Here is a 20,658-nt window from a genome sequence, read left to right as displayed (position 1 = left end):
ACAGAAGTTAGGAGGAGAGAGGAGGGGAGCGGAGAGGAGAGGGGGAGAGGATGGGAGAGGACACTGTCTCCATCGTTGCCTGCCTTCCTCCCTCCCTCCCGGACTGCCCGCCTGTCTCCCTCGCTGCTCGTCTCTCAGTCTGACTGTCTGCCTATACCCTTTCCTGTCTGTCTGTCTCCAGCTTTTAATAAAGAGAGAACACAGCAGTGCCACTCATAAGGGTGATTAAAGTGTGCCAGTGCATACTCGACACATTCACTAATTAACAGGTCTACTGGGACCCTGCAGGAGAGCTGGATGCATACATATAATAAAAAGAAAGCCTGACTGGCACACTCACGCACAAAGTATTCCATACTACAGTAGTAACTGAAGTAACCTTGAGATAAACTTTAATTAAATAACTACTTCACCCTCTCTAACCATGTATGGACTGTAAGCCTCTTCACACATGCAGTGAAGGTGGGAAACCTATGTACACACACATACAACACGACTACGTCACTCTTAAGTCACTGATACGTCAGCCACACGACTCCTCAATGAGGTGACATCCCCACCTGTGTGTCCCAGCAAGCTCCTTCCACGTACAGTCCATGTACGTAGGCCCCCTCTGACATACATACCCAAGTCTCACTAGCTATGTCACCTTTGTGTCATCTATATGTCCCCTATATAACCCCTCTCTGTACCTGAGTGTCCCAGCGAGCTCCCTCCATATACAGTCCGTGTACGTAGGCCCCCTCCCTGGGAGGAGTGCTGAAGTCCTCTCTGTTCTTCTTGGTGACGTCACACTGCAGACACATCCTGTCCAGAGGCCACTCATTCCTGACAGGAGGAATCATGGGAACATCATGGAATGTTGTATCACAATCACCTGTCTTTACCTTATCTCACCTCATTTGCTCACATCGTATATAGACTTGTTTCTACTGTATTATTGACTGCATGTTTGTTTTACTCCATGTGTAACTCTGTCTCGTTGTATGTGTCGAACTGCTTTGCTTTATCTTGGCCAGGTCGCAATTGTAAATGAGAACTTGTTCTCAACTTGCCTACCTGGTTAAATAAAGGTGAAATAAAAAACATATATTAAAAAAAGTAGTATCGTGAGAACAGCTTTTATCGTGATAATTGACAATGGGAATTCTAGGTACAAGGTGAATTCTATTCTCATAGAAAATACTGTTTTGAAATGAGAAAAACTGTACTTCTCACCTTATTTTAAAGCGAATAACAGTTTTGTTTCCATTATCTGATAATATGTGTGATCGTGCCGAGCCTGCGTTAGCACAAGTATCAGTGAATCCACTTTTTCAGGCTATATATTTCTGTAATATCGATTATCATGCCAACCTACCTGCGAGCCATAGCCTGCATGATGGCTGTGAGAAAGGACTGAGGGTTGAAGAAGCCGGCCAGCCAGACGGCTGAGGGCAAGATGAAGTCAGTGGCCCAGGCCTCCAGCTCCTTGATCCTCCCCAGCAGGTCAGTGAACCACAGGACCAGGCCACACATAGATGGGTAGGCCCGTCTGGTCCACGACTCTGGGACCAGGTCCAGGAAGATGGCCGTCTGGAGACTCTCCATGTCACTGGTCATAGTCAGCTCTCCCTGAGAGGGAGGAACCAATCAGAAAAAGCGATGGGAATGAGATTCAGAGAACCTTTATTGGCAGTCAATTATGGAATAAGTTTGTGTCAAATGTTTTATTAGTAAGCCACATTTTTTATTCAAACAACTTTTTAATTAATAATGTACTTTTTCCTGTGGATTTCTGCAAGAACACCGAGGAGAAATCTCACAGTTATTGGAGTTGTCTTTTTCACACTAAAATGTAAATCCTGTGTGTCATTGAGCAATACCACCCTGTAACCACTAGCAACAGCAACCCATAGCTGGTGAAGCATGCATAAACAAAAGCAGTCATTCACTTTCTTCAATTTCTATCCAAAGAGAAAACAGAATAACTATATGGATGGAGGCTAACAAGTTAAATGGCTATGACACACAGTGTGTCCTCCACCGAATGATACCGTAGCTAGCTGATGTATGTATTCATGTCTCGCCGTCATAACCCTTCTTTACTGAGGCGATAAAGAGTTCCCAGACGTATCTCATCTACTGCAGAGCGTTAACCCTGAACCAGTCACCCTTTTAACTCTCCCCCAAATCACTCAGATCCCTCAACAAGTCAGGACACCCCCTCCCACCCCCCAAATGCTTCCAGCCAAGGTTGAGATTCTGATAGTTCCAATTTATTTGCACAGTAAAGTCGAAATATGAGTACATTTCACTGGTAAAATAAAGTACGTAGCTTTTAACTCACTGAGGCGATTTACCAGAGGCAATGTGTTGAGGCATCGAAGCTCATAACTCCTTAGAAAAGGCACTCACACATACGCACACAGCCACCTGCCTTAACCCTAAACCAGCCGTTGCTAAGACAACACTGATCTAATATACAGCTGGGATTCCAGAACAGGCCATGTCATGAAATGTCATTTTACATTTATGTATTTAAAAAAATATATTATCTCCAGTGTTTAAGGTCATTGTTTCTCAAATCCTCACTATGACTAACACTTAAGACGAAACGCATGCACAGACACACACACACGCACACGTGCACACGCACACACACTAGGGGCCAGAGGGCTGACTCACCACTACTTAAGAAGACAGCCTGCGTTTCAGAGGAATACTAGTGACACAAAGTTATGCAGGAATAATAACATAGCAGACCAGACTGCTACATCTACTGTATACAGGCTTAACCAACAGAGCGTGACTCATTACCCCAATGATAAAAAAATATATTTTTCAACCCTAAAAGGGGAAGTTGACTCCAATGCCATTGTTTCTTTTTCTTAGAAGTGGTCTATCGGTTGGCAGTGCCCAGCCACCCACCACCGGTGGACACTGGCATTGTTTACCCCAAAACAAGTAATTATCTGAGCTTCAAAGCAAAGTTAACTCAAAGTAACTGTGGGGGAGTGAGCAGAAGAAGTAGACAAAGAAGACTGTTTGTGATTGGCTGACCTTGATAGAATGATTGATTGACTCACCTTGAGTCCAAGGTTGAGTTCGCGTAGGGATCGCCTTATCTCCTGGGTGAGTGTGTTCATCCTTTCACACTCCTGCAGCGCCACCACCTGGTAGGGTGTCCTCTCCTCAGCTTTCCCCAGCAGCTCTACCATGTTAAACTCCTCTGGTAACTTCTCCATTATCTCCTCCAACACAGACCGTACCTGGGGTAAAGGTGTGTGTGTGTATATGTGTGTGTGGTGTGTGTGAAGAGACAGTCACAAAAGAGGGGGTAAATATTAACCTTGAATTTGGGGATGTATTGTGAAGACGGGATTAATGACGGAACGATAGATTGTGGTTATTGTCAAGAATTTCTCAGTGCCGGTGTCACATTTTGTTACTGAAAAGCAGGGAATCAAAACAAGATTACATCCGTCGAGTTAACATGATAAGAATTCCAAGCACTAATGACTCCTTGAGAAGAAAATTATGGAAGAAAAAAATGTATAAATATTCATGAGAATTATTTGCAACAACAGCAGCCGTTTGTCTTTAATAAAAGTCAAATCCCCAGAGAATCAATCCTCGTCTCATATTTCCGTTGGGTAAGTGATGAAAGCTTATGTCTGTGTCCACATTTTCCAGCACTAGAGATCAATCCACGGATTAAACATTGAACAAAGGATTGGAGGTCATCATAACTATGGATTCTCCGCTCAAATATTGAATCTGTCTTCTTCAGCTCCGCGGCAGCCTGCATATCAAACAGGAAGCGCTCAAACGGACATCGTTCGCTAGCGTTGGTTGTCATCTGTTAAGACATAACTATCTCTGTTTCTCAGTTGTAAAGGTCAGCCGTCATAATACACCCAGGCAAACACACACGCACACGTACAAACACACACCCACATGTATGTGCACACACACACACTTCTATATCATGAAAAGTCAGACAGCACTAAAGCGTGAGATAGTGTAGGGACACAAGGAGAAGTCACTGCTCTACATCTATCAAAGGCCCATTAAACAGGAAGCTAGCTTGCATATTAGAAAAGTGAGGTCATAATGTATTGGAATTCATAAACTGGGTGTTTCAAGCCCTGAATACTGATTGGCTGACAGCCATGGTATATCAGACCGTATACCACGGGTATGACAAAATATTTATTTTTACTGCTCTAATTACGTTGGTAACCAGTTTATAAAAGCAATAAGGCAGCTCAGGGTTTGTGGTATATGGCCAACATACCACGGCTAAGGGCTGTGTCCAGGCACTCTGCTTTGCGTCGTGTGTAAGAACAGTCCTTAGCCGTGGTATATTGGCCATATACCACACCCCCTCTGGCCTTATTGCTTAAGTACAACACTTTTCTGAGTGCTTTAGATTGTAAGGGGGGGATTGAGCTCATTCACTATGATCATATTTGTTTTAGACATTGGACTAGTTTTTCTGAGGTAACACATGGGAGTGTATTTAAGGTAAGGCATATGGGGATTGGGAACAAGGGAATAAGATTGTCCAGACAATGGGAGAGTGTAGTTAAGGTAAGCCATATAGGTTGTCAGGGGGTAGAGGTGACGTGTGCTGTATTATGTCACTCCTGTCAGTGCCAGATGGATGTTATAGAGCTATGACCTGATGGAGCCTTGGACCAAAGACCACCTTGTTCTTTACCATACAATCAGTATGGTTCACAGATTACTGCACCTGTACATAGCCCACCTATATTTTAGCCCAAACAACTACCTCTTTCCCTACTGTATTGAATTTATTTATTTATTTTGCTCCTTTGCACCCCATTATTTTTTATTTCTACTTTGCACATTCTTCCATTGCAAATCTACCATTCCAGTGTTTTACTTGCTATATTGTATTTACTTTGCCACCATGGCCTTTTTTTGCCTTTACCTCCCTTATCTCACCTCATTTGCTCACATCGTATATAGACTTGTTTATACTGTATTATTGACTGTATGTTTGTTTTACTCCATGTGTAACTCTGTGTCGTTGTATGTGTCGAACTGCTTTGCTTTATCCTGGCCAGGTCGCAATTGTAAATGAGAACTTGTTCTCAACTTGCCTACCTGGTTAAATAAAGGTGAAATAAATAAATAAAATAAAATGGTTCAGGTTTGACACTTTCAAAATATGAATCAGTTCACAGAACTTAGAATCTCAGAGGCTGCAATCGCTCCAACTTCCTCTACACTCTATGGGCCGGTTTCTGGGCCACAGATGAAGCCTGGACTCCAAAACCATGCTGAATGGAGAACCTCAATGGGTGTAGGCTGTTAGCCTGTGTCCAGGAAACTGGTTTTACCATATATGACTGTCGCATTGCTCCTCCTCCATACAGTTAGTCCATCCCTACCTTCTCATCTCTGGTGGTCCCACTGCCCTCCCCGGCCCCTCCGTCTCTGGGCTGCATCTCCAGCACAGTCCGGAACAACTTCTCAGACGTCTGCGTTAAGAAGCCGATCTCAGCGTTGGGGTGGAGGCCATACAGGTAGGGAGACTCTGCAGGAAGTGTGTCATCTATGTACTGGAGGAAGAGAGAATTACACGTTAGAACACCAAATTAGTGGGAGTGTGCATTTCAATGTTCTACAGTGAATTCCCGTCCATCTGCACTGATCTGAAGAAGAAAAAACTGGTGAAGAAAATATGGTGGATGCCAGATATAGTATATACTTTGCCAAGCTCTGTTAAAGCAAAGGAAATAATGAGACATGTTATAGTTCTAGAACATCTGGCCATTGTGGTGGCAAAGGGCGACTCATTTCTCCTGGAGATTTTCAAAGGTTTCCCCTTTCACACCGATCCATATCCTCATTTGAATTCCATGCTGTCACTGTCACTTGTCCACTCAAGCTTAACATTATTGTCATCTATGGCCCACCAGGTGCCCTTGGAGAGTTCCTTAATAAGATCGATGCCGTGATAAGTTTACTTCCTGACGATGGTCACCGCTAATCGTACTCTGAGATTTCAACCTCCCAACGCCTTCCTTCGATTAATTTCTTTCCACCTCTTTCTTTCCACTATTTTCCTCTTTGACTTCACACTTTCCCAGTCCCCTACCACTCACAAGGCAGTCAATGTGCTTGACCTTATCTTCACCAGATGCTGTTTGTCTACGAATCCCCCTGCTACCCATCCATGCCTCTCATCACTACTTCGTATTGGTTTTCTCTCCCTCTCTCCTCCAACCCCCCCACTCAACCGGCTTATCCCAGTCAAAGCTCTTCTCTGTCCTGGTCCCCAAATGTTCTGAAAACATCTCAAAACCTTTTTGAGAAGTATCTCAAATAATCCCATAGCATGCCCTCCTTCCCTTTCCCTTCCTCCATCCCCATCTCTCTCCTGTACAATGGGCAGTACAGATGGATGAGGGAGTGGACATGGCCTAACAGACCCCCAGGGACCACCAGGCCTTTCCAGTTCCAGGCGCTCCAGCTAAGTCTCAGCCACTCAGCTCCCTCTCTATCTGTTTGCTGGCCAAGTGTAAAACGCTCCAGACCTCCATGCCAGGTGTCTCTGTCAGCCTAGACGTGCCCAGCGAACAACACCCGGGCTGGAGATAATTAAATACAACCTCTCCCTGGGGAGCTGGTGGGAGGAATGTGGACAGGCTGCGAGGGCTGGCAGACATTTTAGCAAGAGAGTGTTACTGATATAAATCTTGGCAGTTGTCATTTTTTTTCTTTAAAAGAGGGCTGTGGTGAAGCAAAGTTCCTGCTGTCATAACAGAGAAGCAAACAGAACAGATTCCAGAGTTGGAGAGAAATATCAGCACGCCGAAAATGGGGAAAACAAGTAGATTTGAATTGACACAACAGACTTAGACCTTAGACTGTCAAGGTTGCTATCTAATAAATGATGGATGATATTTTTTTTACTTCCGCAATTGACACAACAACCAAGTATACAATATAGTTATAGATAAGTTACAGATAAGTAACCAACTTCCCCCCCCACATTCTCAAGGTTGCTATTTAATAATTGACATGACTTACTTATGCGTCTGCCATGTCTGTAAGCTAGTTAGCTCCGCTAGCCAAGCATTGGCCATGGGCTCAACTAGCTAGCTATCATAACGCTACCCGTTAGAATATCCCTGAGCTGTCCTCTTCACTGAGCTGTCCTCCTCACTGAGCTGTCCTCCTCACTGAGCTGTTCTCCTCACTGAGCTGTCCTCCTCACTGAGCTGTCCTCCTCACTGATGGAAAACATGTCACTTGTGCGCACCACCAAATCTTGAGGGAAAATCTGACCCGACCCCGGGGAAATGAAAACCAATGAATACAGCGGTTCTCAGGCAGACGCGCAATATCCTTACTGTTGCATCACATTGGATGACCACTACCCACTTATTGGAGCTTTTGAACATTGAAAAAATACAACGAGTGACATATTGCAGCTTTAAGCCATGTGAGGTAAGATCATTAGGTAACCTGAGAGCTGTTGTAGTCCATGTTCCCAGGCAGGGAGAATCCGGGGGCCTGATGGTAGATGTGGTTCTTTACTGACCTGGTGGTAGGTGTTGTAGTCCATGTTCCCAGGCAGGGAGAATCCGGGGGCCTGATGGTAGATGTGGTTCTTTACTGACCTGGTGGTAGGTGTTGTAGTCCATGTTCCCAGGCAGGGAGAATCCGGGGGCCTGATGGTAGATGTGGTTCTTTACTGACCTGGTGGTAGGTGTTGTAGTCCATGTTCCCAGGCAGGGAGAATCCGGGGGCCTGATGGTAGATGTGGTTCTTTACTGACCTGGTGGTAGGTGTTGTAGTCCATGTTCCCAGGCAAGGGGAAGCTGGGAGCTAGGTACAGCTCTCCCTCCATCATCTCAGGTTTGATGAACTCCTCCAGGTAGGTCCTACAGAGCCGTCTGTCCCAGTCATCAGTGATGTGACCTCCATACATGATCTCTCCAAACAGGTATCGCAGGTCATCATATGGCACCTGGGACGCAGAGAGAAAATGAGTTATAATGCACCTTAGAATCTTAAATGCTTTTCACACTACAGAACCGAACCGTTCTATTAAGTTGGCCTGGTTTTCACATCCATCATAGTTGCCAAATAAAATATCCATAATTTGGTTTAGGGTCGGCACAATAGTGTGAAAAGGGTGTTACTGTCATGGAACATGGTTGTCTTTATTACTATTGTGGCACATAAGATACAGCATGTGTGTGGACTGGTTACTTTCGAGTTAGCCTCCAGGTAGTTGTAGAGTACATTGATGGAGATGGTGAGGTCTCCTGTGTTGAAGGGGTAAGATCTGTTCCAGCCCTGAGGTCCAAACTTCCTCCTTTCAGCCACCACCGCGTGGAAGTAGCACAGCGCAAACAGGATGCTCTTAAACTCATTCTCCCTGGCACACATCTCCAAAGTGTCCTAGAAGAAAACAAAGGCCCAGACAACTAAACAAACATTCAAAACTCTTCCTGACGAATGTCAACCAAGTTCACCATTTCACTGTCTTCCTCAGAAAAGTACGGGTAGCATTTTTGAAGATTTCCCAATACAAAAGCGTTGTGTTGAAAGTAAGAAGCTATGGCTGATTCTCTGTGCCGAAGTCCCCAGCAACGAAGGGGCTCCGCGGTACAGAAAGAAGACAATGAATGGAAATAATCGTCAGGATGAGATTCTTTTTTAATTGTTACTACATGTCAGGCGATCTCATCCCGTTGGCTCATTATACCCAGATAAGGGGAATGAATGTAAGATGGCACGAGGCCTTAGGGGAGGGACGGTGAAATAAGTATGCCAATAACCTCTATGAAAACAGTGGGTTTAAATGCTCTTTTTATATTCCTGCCTGTGTCAGGTTGAGTACTGTGGTGTAGGCCCTCTGGCTTTTCCCCTGTCGAGCCCAAGGGAGCTGACTCCTAGAACGTATGCACACGCGCGCACACGCACACACAAACGAGCACACACAAGCCACAAACACACACACGGAAAGTTAGTTAATATTCTGCACACAGTGCCTCTCTGGCTGCTCACAGCTGATAGTGAAGCATTGCCTCCCTATAACATACACTGTTAGAGGACACACACACTTGATTACATTCTCTACCAGCAAAGAAGAAGCATAAACCAAGACCTGATAATACATCTATAATGACGTGTCTTCCAGCCCTTTGAGAACTGTGTAACTACATCAAAAAAATCCTAACCTTGTCATTCCAGAGGCCTGTTTCTTTAATGTCTCCTGTCCTCTGCTGGCCGTCACACACACAGCCAGGGGATGAGAATGGACACTAAAGCTTTTTGTATCTGCTGGTTGAAAAGGTCAGGAAGGAAGAAAGACTGGCATCTCTCTGGCTTACTGTGGGTTACTAAGGGTTCTGGCTGTATAGAGACAAACCATTGATTAGCTTTCACCCTGTACAGTACATGATTGGAATATTGTCCCTCTCTCTACAGTACCTTAGGGGACCTGTGTGTGTGTGTGTGTGTGTGTGTGTGTGTGTGTGTGTGTGTGTGTGTGTGTGTGTGTGTGTGTGTGTGTGTGTGTGTGTGTGTGTGTGTGTGTGTATTAGCTACCACACAAACATGCACTATCAGAGAGATAGGCATCAGCACTTTAAAATGGCATGTTGGGTGGAAGCTAAGCATTGCATTATTGGTATGGAGGCAGAACCCCAGCAGGTTATGGTAGGTTACAGATGGAGAAGCATTGATAACTTGTTGATAATATGCTACATTTCTGGCTAACAGCTGTTTTACTGTAGATAGAAGTGCACTGATGAGGTAGAGGTGGAATTCTAACGAGCAAAAATGCATATGCATGAAGGCATACACACACATAATTATGTCATACTGTATTTAGATCACAGAAAGATGGCTTGTCGATAAACATCCGAACATCCCATCCAAATCTGCCTCTTCCCCATAGAGAGCCATGTTTCTACTGCAGTGGAAGACTGTGTCCTCCACAGGTCAGAGTCGACTCTAAGGTCACTGACAGAGGTAACACTGTTACAGACCTATATCCATCCTGCCCTGCCTATCTAAGGTCTTCGAAAGCCAAGTCAACAAACAGGTCACTGACCATCTCGAATCCCACCGTACCTTCACCACTGTGCAATCTGGTTTCTGAGCTGGTCACGGGTGCACCTCAGCCACGCTCAAGGTACTAAACGATATCATAACCACCATCGATAAAAGACAGTACTGTGCAGCCGTCTTCATCGACCTTGCCAAGGCTTTCGACTCTGTCAATCACCATATTCTTATCGGCAGACTCAGTAGCCACTGATGACTGCCTTACCTGGTTCACCAACTACTCTGCAGACAGAGTTCAGTGTGCAAAATCAGAGGGCATGCTGTCCGGTCCTCTGGCAGTCTCTATGGGGGTGCCACAGGGCTAAATTCTCAGGCCGACTCTTTTCTCTGTATATATCAATGATGTTGCTCTTGCTGCGGGCAATTCCCTGATCCACCTCTACGCAGACGACACCATTCTGTATACTTCTGGCCCGTCCTTGGACACTGTGCTATCTAACCTCCAAACGAGCTTCAATGCCATACAACACTCCATCCGTGGCCTCCAACTGCTCTTAAACGCTAGTAAAACCAAATGCATGGTTATCAACCGGTCGCTGCCTGCACCCGCACGCCCGACTAGCATCACCCCCCTGGATGGTTCCGACCTAGAATATGTGGACATCTATAAATACCTAGGTGTCTGGCTAGACTGTAAACTCTCCTTCCAGACTCATATCAAAAATCTCCAATCTAAAATCAAATCTAGAGTCGTCTTTCTATTCCGCAACAAAGCCTCCTTCACTCACGCCGCCAGACTTACCCTAGTAAAACTGACTATCCTACTGATCCTCGACTTCGGCGATGTCATCTACAAAATAGCTTCCAATACTCTACTCAGTAAACTGGATGCAGTTTATCACAGTGCCATCCGTTTTGTTACTAAAGCACCTTATACCACCCACCACTGCGACCTGTATGCTCTAGTCGGCTGGCCCTCGCTAGATATTCGTCGCCAGACCCACTGGCTCCAGGTCATCTACAAGTCCATGCTATGTAAATCTCCGCCTTATCTCAGTTCACTGGTCACGATGGCAACACCCACCCGTAGCACGCGCTCCAGCAGGTGTATCTCACTGATCATCCCTAAAATTTGTCCGCCTTTCGTTCTAGTTCTCTGCTGCTTGTGACTGGAACGAATTGCAAAAATCGCTGAAGTTGGAGACTTCACGTGTTGGAGACTTCACTTGTTTACTTCACTCAACTAGCCTACCTGGTTAAATAAAGGTGAATTAATTTTTTATTTATCTTTAAACTCAATCTGTTAGCTGCTAATGCACACCAAATAGGCAACTTGATGACAACACCACAGAGAAACTGGCACGTAAACATGGGACGTCTGGACTGCTTCTTTTACGGGCAAATGAAAATGAAGAGAGGGAGAGAGAGAAAGAGAAATCATACATTGTATGCCTATTTGTGTGTTACCTGGTTGAAGTTGTCCAGGGCCTTGTGCAGGTTGGCGTTTATGCCAGTGGGTGGTTCATTGGTGATTTTGATGGAGTTCTCCAGGATGCCCTGTGGTATGATGTGGCCCTCTGGGGTCCCTGAAGGCTCAGCGCTGATGAAGACTCTGAAGTCCTGGTGACTGTTCTCTCCATGCTGCTCCAGATGCTTCTCTAGAGAACCCAGCCACCTCGCCACCAGGTGAATGTTCTACAGGGAGAAATATTACAGTAATATCAATAAATACAGGCAGCATGCCTCAAGCAAGTCCACATTTACCTACACAACACGTTTTGTTGCAGGTGTGACTGTGCATTTTTAGCTTTTTCTATTCCCCTCAGAATGTACATTTCAACCCTGTATAGGGATAACATTGCGATAGCACAACATAAACTTGTCTGAGATCAATTTTCCATTCCGTGTGTCCTAACTCCTAACCATGAGAGAGGAAGTCCTCATGGTGATGAGGAGTTAGCCAAGCCCCTCACATCACATCACCGCCCAGAGCGCTGCCCGCCCGCGTGTTACCCAAATCTAATTACACCACTAATAACTGCAGTCATTAATTCATAAGCCGCTTTGCCTTCTCCTCATCTCCTACGGCACTCTAAATTTAATCATCCCTCTGATTGTTCAAGTTAACCCTCTTTCCAAATGACAGGAGATCCTCTGGAGCAACATCACCTCAAATTTTAGATGACAAAATAAATAAATAAAAGCAAAAGAGAACGATAAGACGTTTCCTTGTGTGTTTAGTGAGAAGAATACATAGCCCGAAGCTGAGGGGGTAATATTGAGATAGATCCAAGTTAGGAGCCTATAAACTTACAGCATATTGAACGAGACACAAATTAAAACTTTAAATTGAAGTGCTTTTTCATTGCCTTGAAGAACATGCTCTCCTGTCGGCGTCTAACTAACGAGTGTGTAATAAAGAGCCTAAACAGACAGACAGACAGACTGAGGCCTCCCTTAGAGCCTGTCACCTTAATGAAACCACCCAGGCTCAGAGAGAGTGAGAGAGAGAGGAGAAAGAAAAATACCTTCGAGATATTTTCTTTGTTCTCTGTTAAGTACCTCCATCCCTCCAGTTCTTATAATGATGTTGTCACCATCGCTGACTAATTTTGTTTTTTGCTATGACATGATGTCAATAGTGAACATGGCCTGCCTGTGGCAACACCAAGGCCCACCCAGCTGTCTCTCCACGTCTTCCTCTGCTCACACACTCAGTCCTCACTCTCTCCACGTCTTCCTCTGCTCACACACTCAGTCCTCACTCTCTCCACGTCTTCCTCTGCTCACACACTCAGTCCTCACTCTCTCCACGTCTTCCTCTGCTCACACACTCAGTCCTCACTCTCTCCACGTCTTCCTCTGCTCACACACTCAGTCCTCACTCTCTCCACGTCTTCCTCTGCTCACACACTCAGTCCTCACTCTCTCCACGTCTTCCTCTGCTCACACACTCAGTCCTCACTCTCTCCACGTCTTCCTCTGCTCACACACTCAGTCCTCACTCTCTCCACGTCTTCCTCTGCTCACACACTCAGTCCTCACTCTCTCCACGTCTTCCTCTGCTCACACACTCAGTCCTCACTCTCTCCACGGCTTCCTCTGCTCACACACTCAGTCATCAAGGCCCTCTGCCCTAAGGGCATCTCCACAGCTGGCCTCTGACTATGTCTTTATAACAATGTCTCTGTAGCAGAGACTTGGGCAGAATGACAGAATAGGCATTAAGGATAACCAAACAGACTGTAGAGTTTGAGAATATAGCTATTCTGCAGAAGAAACATCCACACTATATTCAGCACCGGAATAGTTTTGTAGATGAAAAAAAAAATATTATTATGTTAATTTATATAGCGCTTTTCAAAGAATCTCAAAGCGCTTCAAAGCACACACAAAAAAGACAAGTACTCCGTAGTAGATAGCTATCTAGTCCTTCACTACTAACAAAATTGAGCATCCACTTGGATGTTGCTACGGCAGTCATGTGGCGCCAGAAAGCAGACCACATTTCAATAATAATTAAAGAGCAGCCTTGTAACTTTGTCCTCACTACGATCCTCATCGCTGCCCACCTCTTGCTTTCGGCTTGTCTCCATCCTCAACCTCCGGACACTGGCTGGCATTCAAATAAAAACAGCTAGCAAGCTAACGTTAGCTAGTTTACCAAACAAACAAATTACTTGCCAACTTCAGTCTTGACCTTGTAGAGCATTTCATTAATTATATTAATTAGCTATATTAATTTTTACTTCTTAAAAAGATTTGTAGATAAAGAAAAATCTATTAATTACAAAAATATTTCATAATTTACAGGAGCTTTCTGCTTAGGCTGCTGCTAGGGCGCCAAGGCAAATATGATACAACAATAATGAAAGACTAAGAAGAAGTATGGCTGAATGAAATGAGGATTTAAAATGGCATGTAGCCTATGGCAATAGGATCCTTACAGTGACGACTCTGATTAATTCAACTCTCGTTCACATCATTCTCTCACTGAAAACTCACAAGAAGAAAAAGTGGTCTGCATTAAACTTTACAACACTACCCAAATATCCAAGCTATCATGCTCCTTACAGAGTGAAGTGAAGAAAGATGAAAAAGAGGGAGAGAAACTAACTTTTTCTCTAAAGCGTCTCGCCCTATTTCCTTTCCATCTATTTTGCTAGACTGTGAGCGTCCCTGTGCCTTTAGGAGTAAGTGCCTGGAGGACCTGGGTATTTTAGGTCCACTCAATAGAATCCCACTGCTGGGGATATGGGCTCTTCAGCTCAAATATATTCCTAGGTCTGGGGGATATAGCCTATTCAGCTCCAATCTGCCAGATTGATTGCCTTTTCTCTTTTCTCCCTCTCTCTCTAGGTGGGTTTCTGCATCTCTCAAAGTGTCTTTGGGTGTTCCTGGTTGGGCTGTGAAGAGTAAGGATAGGACAGGGCCCGGTGTGCAGTGGTATAGGGATAATGCTCCCGTCAGAAACATAGGAGAGAGAGGAGAACAGGGGCCAGAGTAATTTACCTGCAGTGAAGGAGAACCTGCCATTAACCCTGCTTTGCAGCCTGCTACTGATCTGATGCTGGGATGGAGGGACCCGTGGGAGATGAGAGGGAGGTAAAAGGTGTGTGTGTGTTTGTTGTGGGATCAAGGCCTGGATACGAGAGAGGGATGGGATGACTGAGGTTAGAAAGATGGGAGGAATGTGAGGCAGAAGAGGAGACATTTTGGAAAATGTGAGGCAGGGTTTGAAAAGAGCGGGAGACAGAGGATGGCAGAGGATGAGAAGAGGGATTGAAATAGAAAAGAGACAGACCTCCCTCCATTCTTTCTCCCTCCTTCTAAGAGGGTGGTACAGACCTCCCTCCATTCTTTCTCCCTCCTTCTAAGAGGGTGGTACAGACCTCCCTCCATTCTTTCTCTCCCCTTCTAAGAGGGTGGTGCAGACCTCCCTCCATTCTTTCTCTCCCCTTCTAAGAGGGTGGTGCAGACCTCCCTCCATTCTTTCTCCCTCCTTCTATGAGGGTGGTGCAGACCTCCCTCCATTCTTTCTCCCTCCTTCTATGAGGGTGGTGCAGACCTCCCTCCATTCTTTCTCCCTCCTTCTATGAGGGTGGTGCAGACCTCCCTCCATTCTTTCTCCCTCCTTCTATGAGGGTGGTGCAGACCTCCCTCCATTCTTTCTCCCTCCTTCTATGAGGGTGGTGCAGACAGACAGACAGACAGACAGACAGACAGACAGACAGACAGACAGACAGACAGACAGACAGACAGACAGACAGACAGACAGACAGACAGACAGACAGAGGATGATAGAGTGAGTGGGCGGTGAGGTTGGTTGCCACGGGGACAAGGCTTTTTTTAAGTTGTATCGATCAGGAGTCTTATGCAAAGGTAATTCAATCGCTGCTTGTCTCTGTGATGCTGGCTGTGTGTGTGGCTGGGAGAGAGAGAGACACAGACAGAGACAGAAGGAGAGATGGATTGAAAAAGAGATGCTGCTTGTGTCTGTGATGACTGGGTGAGAGAGCTGAAGAAAGAGAGGAGAAAGAAAGGGATAGCAAGAAATTCTCTGCTTTACCAGCACTGTGAATGAAGGAGACCCCCCCCTCACACACACACTCTCTCTCCAAGAGTTGTCTCTGTGCCCTGTGCCGGCGTTCATATCTGTCGATACTCCCCATTAGGATTCAACAAACGAGCTGGCTTAAAATGCAAACGCTGACTGGCCTTGCCCTCCAAATATGAGAACACACACTGAGGAACCAGATACTGTACTGAATAATACCGGGCCTCTCTCTCTCCAGGAAATTATACTATTTCATATGCAGTTGAACCACAAAGGAGAGCAAAAAGCCAACACTATGTGCAAAGCACAATGGATTAGAGAAACAATATGACCTTAAACACGGGAAAGAATAGATTTTTTTAATTACACAAAAGTAAAATGACATTTCATGACATGGCCTGTTCTGGAATCCCAGCTGTATATTAGCTCAGTGTTGTCTTAGCAACGGCTGGTTTAGGCAGTCGGCTATGTGTGTGTGTGTGTGTGTGTGTGTGTGTGTGTGTGTGTGTGTGTGTGTGTGTGTGCGTGCGCCTGTGTGTACCTCTGAGTGTGTGTGTGTGTGTCTGCAAGTAAATGTGTGTATCTGAATACCTGCAGTATAACCCAGTGTCCCTCATTAGCTGCCAGATCCAGAGCCTGTTCAGCCACCACCTCCTGTCCCTGGCCCAGAGACACATTGTGGAAGTTACCGCTGTCAAACGTATAGCCCAGCTTCCTGCCTGAAAGAAAGATCACACAGTAATGATTCATATAATCCACAGCAGTTTAGGGAAAATTGAAATGATCAACAGTTTAATAATAAAGTAGTAATCTCTTTTTTTATTAAGTGCGCTTCATTTATACACTGAGTGCACAGAAAGTTAGGAACACCTGCTCTGACCAGGTGAATCCAGGTGATAGATTGTATCCCCATTGGTGTCACTTGTTAAATCCACTTCAAATCATTACAGATGAAGGGGAGGAGACCGGTTAAAGAAGGATTTTTAAACCTTGACAAAATTGAGACATAGATTGTGTAGGTGTGCCATTCAGAGGGTGAATGGGCAAGGCAAAAGATTTAAGTGCATTTGAATAGGGCATGGTAGTAGGTGCCAGGCGCACCGGTTTGAGTGTGTCAAGAACTGCAACGCTGCTGGGTTTTTCATGAACGGTCCACCACTCAAAGTACATCCAGCAAACTTGACAACTGTTGGAAGCATTTGAGTCAACATGGGCCAGAATCCCTGTGTAACGCATTTGACACATTGTACTGTCCATGCCTGGACAAATTGAGTCTGTTTTGAGGGAAAATATTCAATATTAGGAAGGTGTTCTTAATATTTTGTAAACTCAGTGTAGATTCACTATCGCCTAAGAAAAATTGGCCATCTGAAATTTAGCGAAGACCCACTTTATTTTCCTAAAGTAAAGTGTATAGATTCAGGGTTCTTCATTCTGTGTGATCTGTGTTGCCTTTGGCCCTCTCTTCACACTCTCCACCAGGCCTCTCTGATTGGTTAGCTGCTTTAGCTTTGATGTGATTGGTCACGCATACAGGGAGGGCTTGGATAATTAGTCATACACATGCATGCAAACACGTGTGCAAACACACACACACGCGTGCGCACAGAAGGGTGTGGACATCAATTATACACGTGTGTGTGTGTGTGCATTTGAACGAGTGTGTCTGACCAATTATCTGAGCTTCAGTGGGAGAATGATCTCATATCACATGATGAGAGGATTTCACGCCAGACCATAAAAAAGACTTGGAGACTATTCACTCAAACATCAAACTAGGTTACTGTGTTTCCAAGGTACAGAGAAACACATTTACAAAACATGTTATCTACAATCCAGCCTCAGCAGCCCAATCATTTTATTCACAGGTTGTTCAATATAACCCTGTCAGTCGAATTTCCATGTCCCTAAACCACTCCTGCATTGTCTTGGCTGTGTGCTTAAGGTCGTTGTCCTGTTGGAAGGTGAAGCTTCGCCCCAGTCTGAGGTCCTGAGCGCTCTGGAACAGGTTTTCATCAAGGATCTCTCTGTACTTTGCTCTGTTCATCTTTCCTTCGATCCTGACTAGTCTCCCAGTCCCTGCCTCTGAAAAACATCCCCACAGCATGATGCTGCCACCATCATGCTTCACCGTAGGGATGGTGCCAGGTTTCCTCTAGACGTGACGCTTGGTATTCAGGCCAAAGAGTTGGTTTCATCAGAACAGATAATCTTGTTTCTCATGGTCTGAAAGTCCTCTAGGTGCCTCTTGGCAAAATCTAAAATCCAAAATGACTTAGTAGTGGCTTCCGCCTGGCCACTCTACCATAAAGGCCTGATTGGTGGAGTGTTGCAGAGATGGTTGTCCTTCTGGAAGGTTCTCCCATCTCCACAGATGATCTCTGGAGCTCTTTCAGAGTGACCGTCAGGTTTTTGGTCACCTCCCTGACCAAGGCCCTTCCTTCCCATTTGCTCAGTGTGGCCTGGAGGCCATCTCTAGGAGTCTTGGTGGTTCCAAACTTCTTCCATTTAAGAATGATTGAGGACACTGTGTTCTTGGGGACCTTCAATCCTGCAGAATCTTTTTTGATACCCTTGCCCAGATCTGTTCCTCTTCACAATCCTGTCTCAGAGGTCTACGGACAATTCCTTCGACCTCATGCCATGGTTTTTGCTCTGACATGCACTGTCAGCTATGGGACCTTTATATAGACACGTGTGTGCCTTTCCAAATCATGTCCAATCAATCAAATTTACCACAGGTTACCACAAGTTCTAGAAACATCACAAGGATGATCAATGGAAACAGGATGCACCTGAGCTCAATTTCGAGACTCATAGCAAAGGGTCTGAATATGTAAATAAGGTATTTCTGTATTTTTAAAAATATTTGTTTTGCCAAAATTTCTAAAAACCTGTTTCCACTTTGTCATTACGGGGTATTGTGTGGAGAATGATGAGGAAAAATTGTAATTTCATCCATTTTAGAATAAGGCTGTAGGGTAGAAAATGTGGAAAAGTTAAGGGGACTGAATGCACTGTACATGGAGTGTTTAATTGATTCATCTTATGCTAGAAAAAATAAATAATATACATTTTTCAAAACTAATCCAATCAGATTGTTAGAATTTTTGCACCCGTTACTGAAATGTTTGTTCCACTTTAAATTGCTTATTTACTTATTGTTATTTATTTTATTTCACCTTTATTTAACCAGGTAGGCTAGTTGAGAACAAGTTATCATTTACAACTGCGACCTGGCCAAGATAAAGCATAGCAGTGTGAACAGACAACACAGAGTTACACATGGAGTAAACAATAAACAAGTCAATAACACAGTAGAAAAAAGAAGAAAAGAGTCTATATACATTGTGTGCAAAAGGCATTAGGAGGTAGGCGAATAATTACGATTTTGCAGATTAACACTGGAGTGATAAATGATCAAATGGTCATGTGCAGGTAGAGATACTGGTGTGCAAAAGAACAGGAAAGTAAATAAATATAAACAGTATGGGGATGAGGTAGGTAAATTGGGTGGGCTATTTACCGATGGACTAGGTACAGCTGCAGCGATCAATTAGCTGCTCAGATAGCAGTTGTTTAAAGTTGGTGAGGGAGATAATAGTCTCCAACTTCCGCAATTTTTGCAATTTGTTCCAGTCACAGGCAGCAGAGAACTGGATGACCTGAGACCACCCTGTTGATTCTAGATATTCAGCATCTCTGTTCTTATGGACAAACCTGAGATTTCCTCATAAGTGTCCACAGCATTTTTCTACTGCACAAAGCAGTTTAACAATCTCTAGGATGAAGCCTGTAGGTACAAAACAGGATATTGGTAAAATGCATCCGTTCTTTGGTTCAGAAGAATACCTGTTATACCCATTTTAAGGACATAGAAGAATCAGAAGAAAATTCTCACATTATGCTTCAAGTTATATCAACATGTATGAGTTTTTCAGTTTAATACATTGTTAAGGAAATGTGTTTAAATGTCCTTGCGCCATTTTCCCTTTGTCACAAAGAGTGAAAGTTACATTCCTCCCTTGCAATACACATCTCTTGGCACTCTAAAGCCTGGATGGTCGTTTACCCAGTAACACATGCAGATCACAAGCTGGTCTGCTGACTTGCTGAAGGCGACTGTTTTCTGCCTTCTGACCCCCCTCAGGCCCACTCACATTGTAAAAGGAGAAGAGGGAGAGGAGTTTATTTGTCTTGTGATAGCTTGTAAGAGGGTGGCGCTGCGAACAGAACGATAAATCCTGCCCTGGAATGTGGGACTTAGGCTCTCTTAACAATGACTCAAACATTTGGGGGTTCAGATTTAAGTTGTATCAGCTTGAAATTTACTAAGCCACACCTCCAATATAATTTTCCACTGTACCTTGCCTTTTCGAGTGAATTGTAGAGTTACCACCCATGACTGTATTTGTTAGTAAAAGAGACATGGTTGTGGAATTCGTTCATTTTCAGTCCTGTGGCTTTCACCAAGTGAGTTCATAGGTGAATATTAACATTATAATTTAACTCTTTATGACATTACATTATTCATTAAGGCCATATTATGAGGCTTAGCTTTACCCTAATACAGTGGCCAGAAACTCATGGTTTACAGGCCACATCAGGCCTGCAAGTAACTTTCCCAAAATACAGTGCCTTGCGAAAGTATTCGGCCCCCTTGAACTTTGCGACCTTTTGCCACATTTCAGGCTTCAAACATAAAGATATAAAACTGTATTTTGTGGGACACAATCATGAAGTGGAACGACATTTATTGGATATTTCAAACTTTTTTAACAAATCAAAAACTGAAAAATTGGGCGTGCAAAATTATTCAGCCCCTTCACTTTCAGTGCAGCAAACTCTCTCCAGAAGTTCAGTGAGGATCTCTGAATGATCCAATGTTGACCTAAATGACTAATGATGATAAATACAATCCACCTGTGTGTAATCAAGTCTCCGTATAAATGCACCTGCACTGTGATAGTCTCAGAGGTCCGTTAAAAGCGCAGAGAGCATCATGAAGAACAAGGAACACACCAGGCAGGTCCGAGATACTGTTGTGAAGAAGTATAAAG

General features: G+C 44.4%; 1 protein-coding gene across 1 annotated transcript in view; it reads right to left on the bottom strand.

The window, feature by feature from the left end:
* Positions 1-20,658, bottom strand: part of dnah9 (dynein, axonemal, heavy chain 9) — a 145,400-nt gene that overhangs the window by 24,799 nt on the left and 99,943 nt on the right. The window contains exons 68-75 of the mRNA XM_064950630.1: positions 16,190-16,317; positions 11,509-11,736; positions 8,236-8,427; positions 7,799-7,990; positions 5,403-5,573; positions 3,069-3,251; positions 1,361-1,614; positions 693-828 (exon numbers count right to left, since the gene is read on the bottom strand). Coding sequence (XP_064806702.1) covers positions 693-828; positions 1,361-1,614; positions 3,069-3,251; positions 5,403-5,573; positions 7,799-7,990; positions 8,236-8,427; positions 11,509-11,736; positions 16,190-16,317 — 1,484 coding nt within the window. The remainder of the gene's footprint in view (positions 1-692; positions 829-1,360; positions 1,615-3,068; positions 3,252-5,402; positions 5,574-7,798; positions 7,991-8,235; positions 8,428-11,508; positions 11,737-16,189; positions 16,318-20,658) is intronic.

The sequence above is a fragment of the Oncorhynchus masou genome, chromosome 31 (genome assembly GCF_036934945.1).
Source record: "Oncorhynchus masou masou isolate Uvic2021 chromosome 31, UVic_Omas_1.1, whole genome shotgun sequence".
NCBI lineage: Eukaryota > Metazoa > Chordata > Actinopteri > Salmoniformes > Salmonidae > Oncorhynchus > Oncorhynchus masou.
The sequence above is the reverse complement of the archived record's forward strand: the minus strand, read 5'-3'. Positions and strand labels throughout refer to the sequence as shown.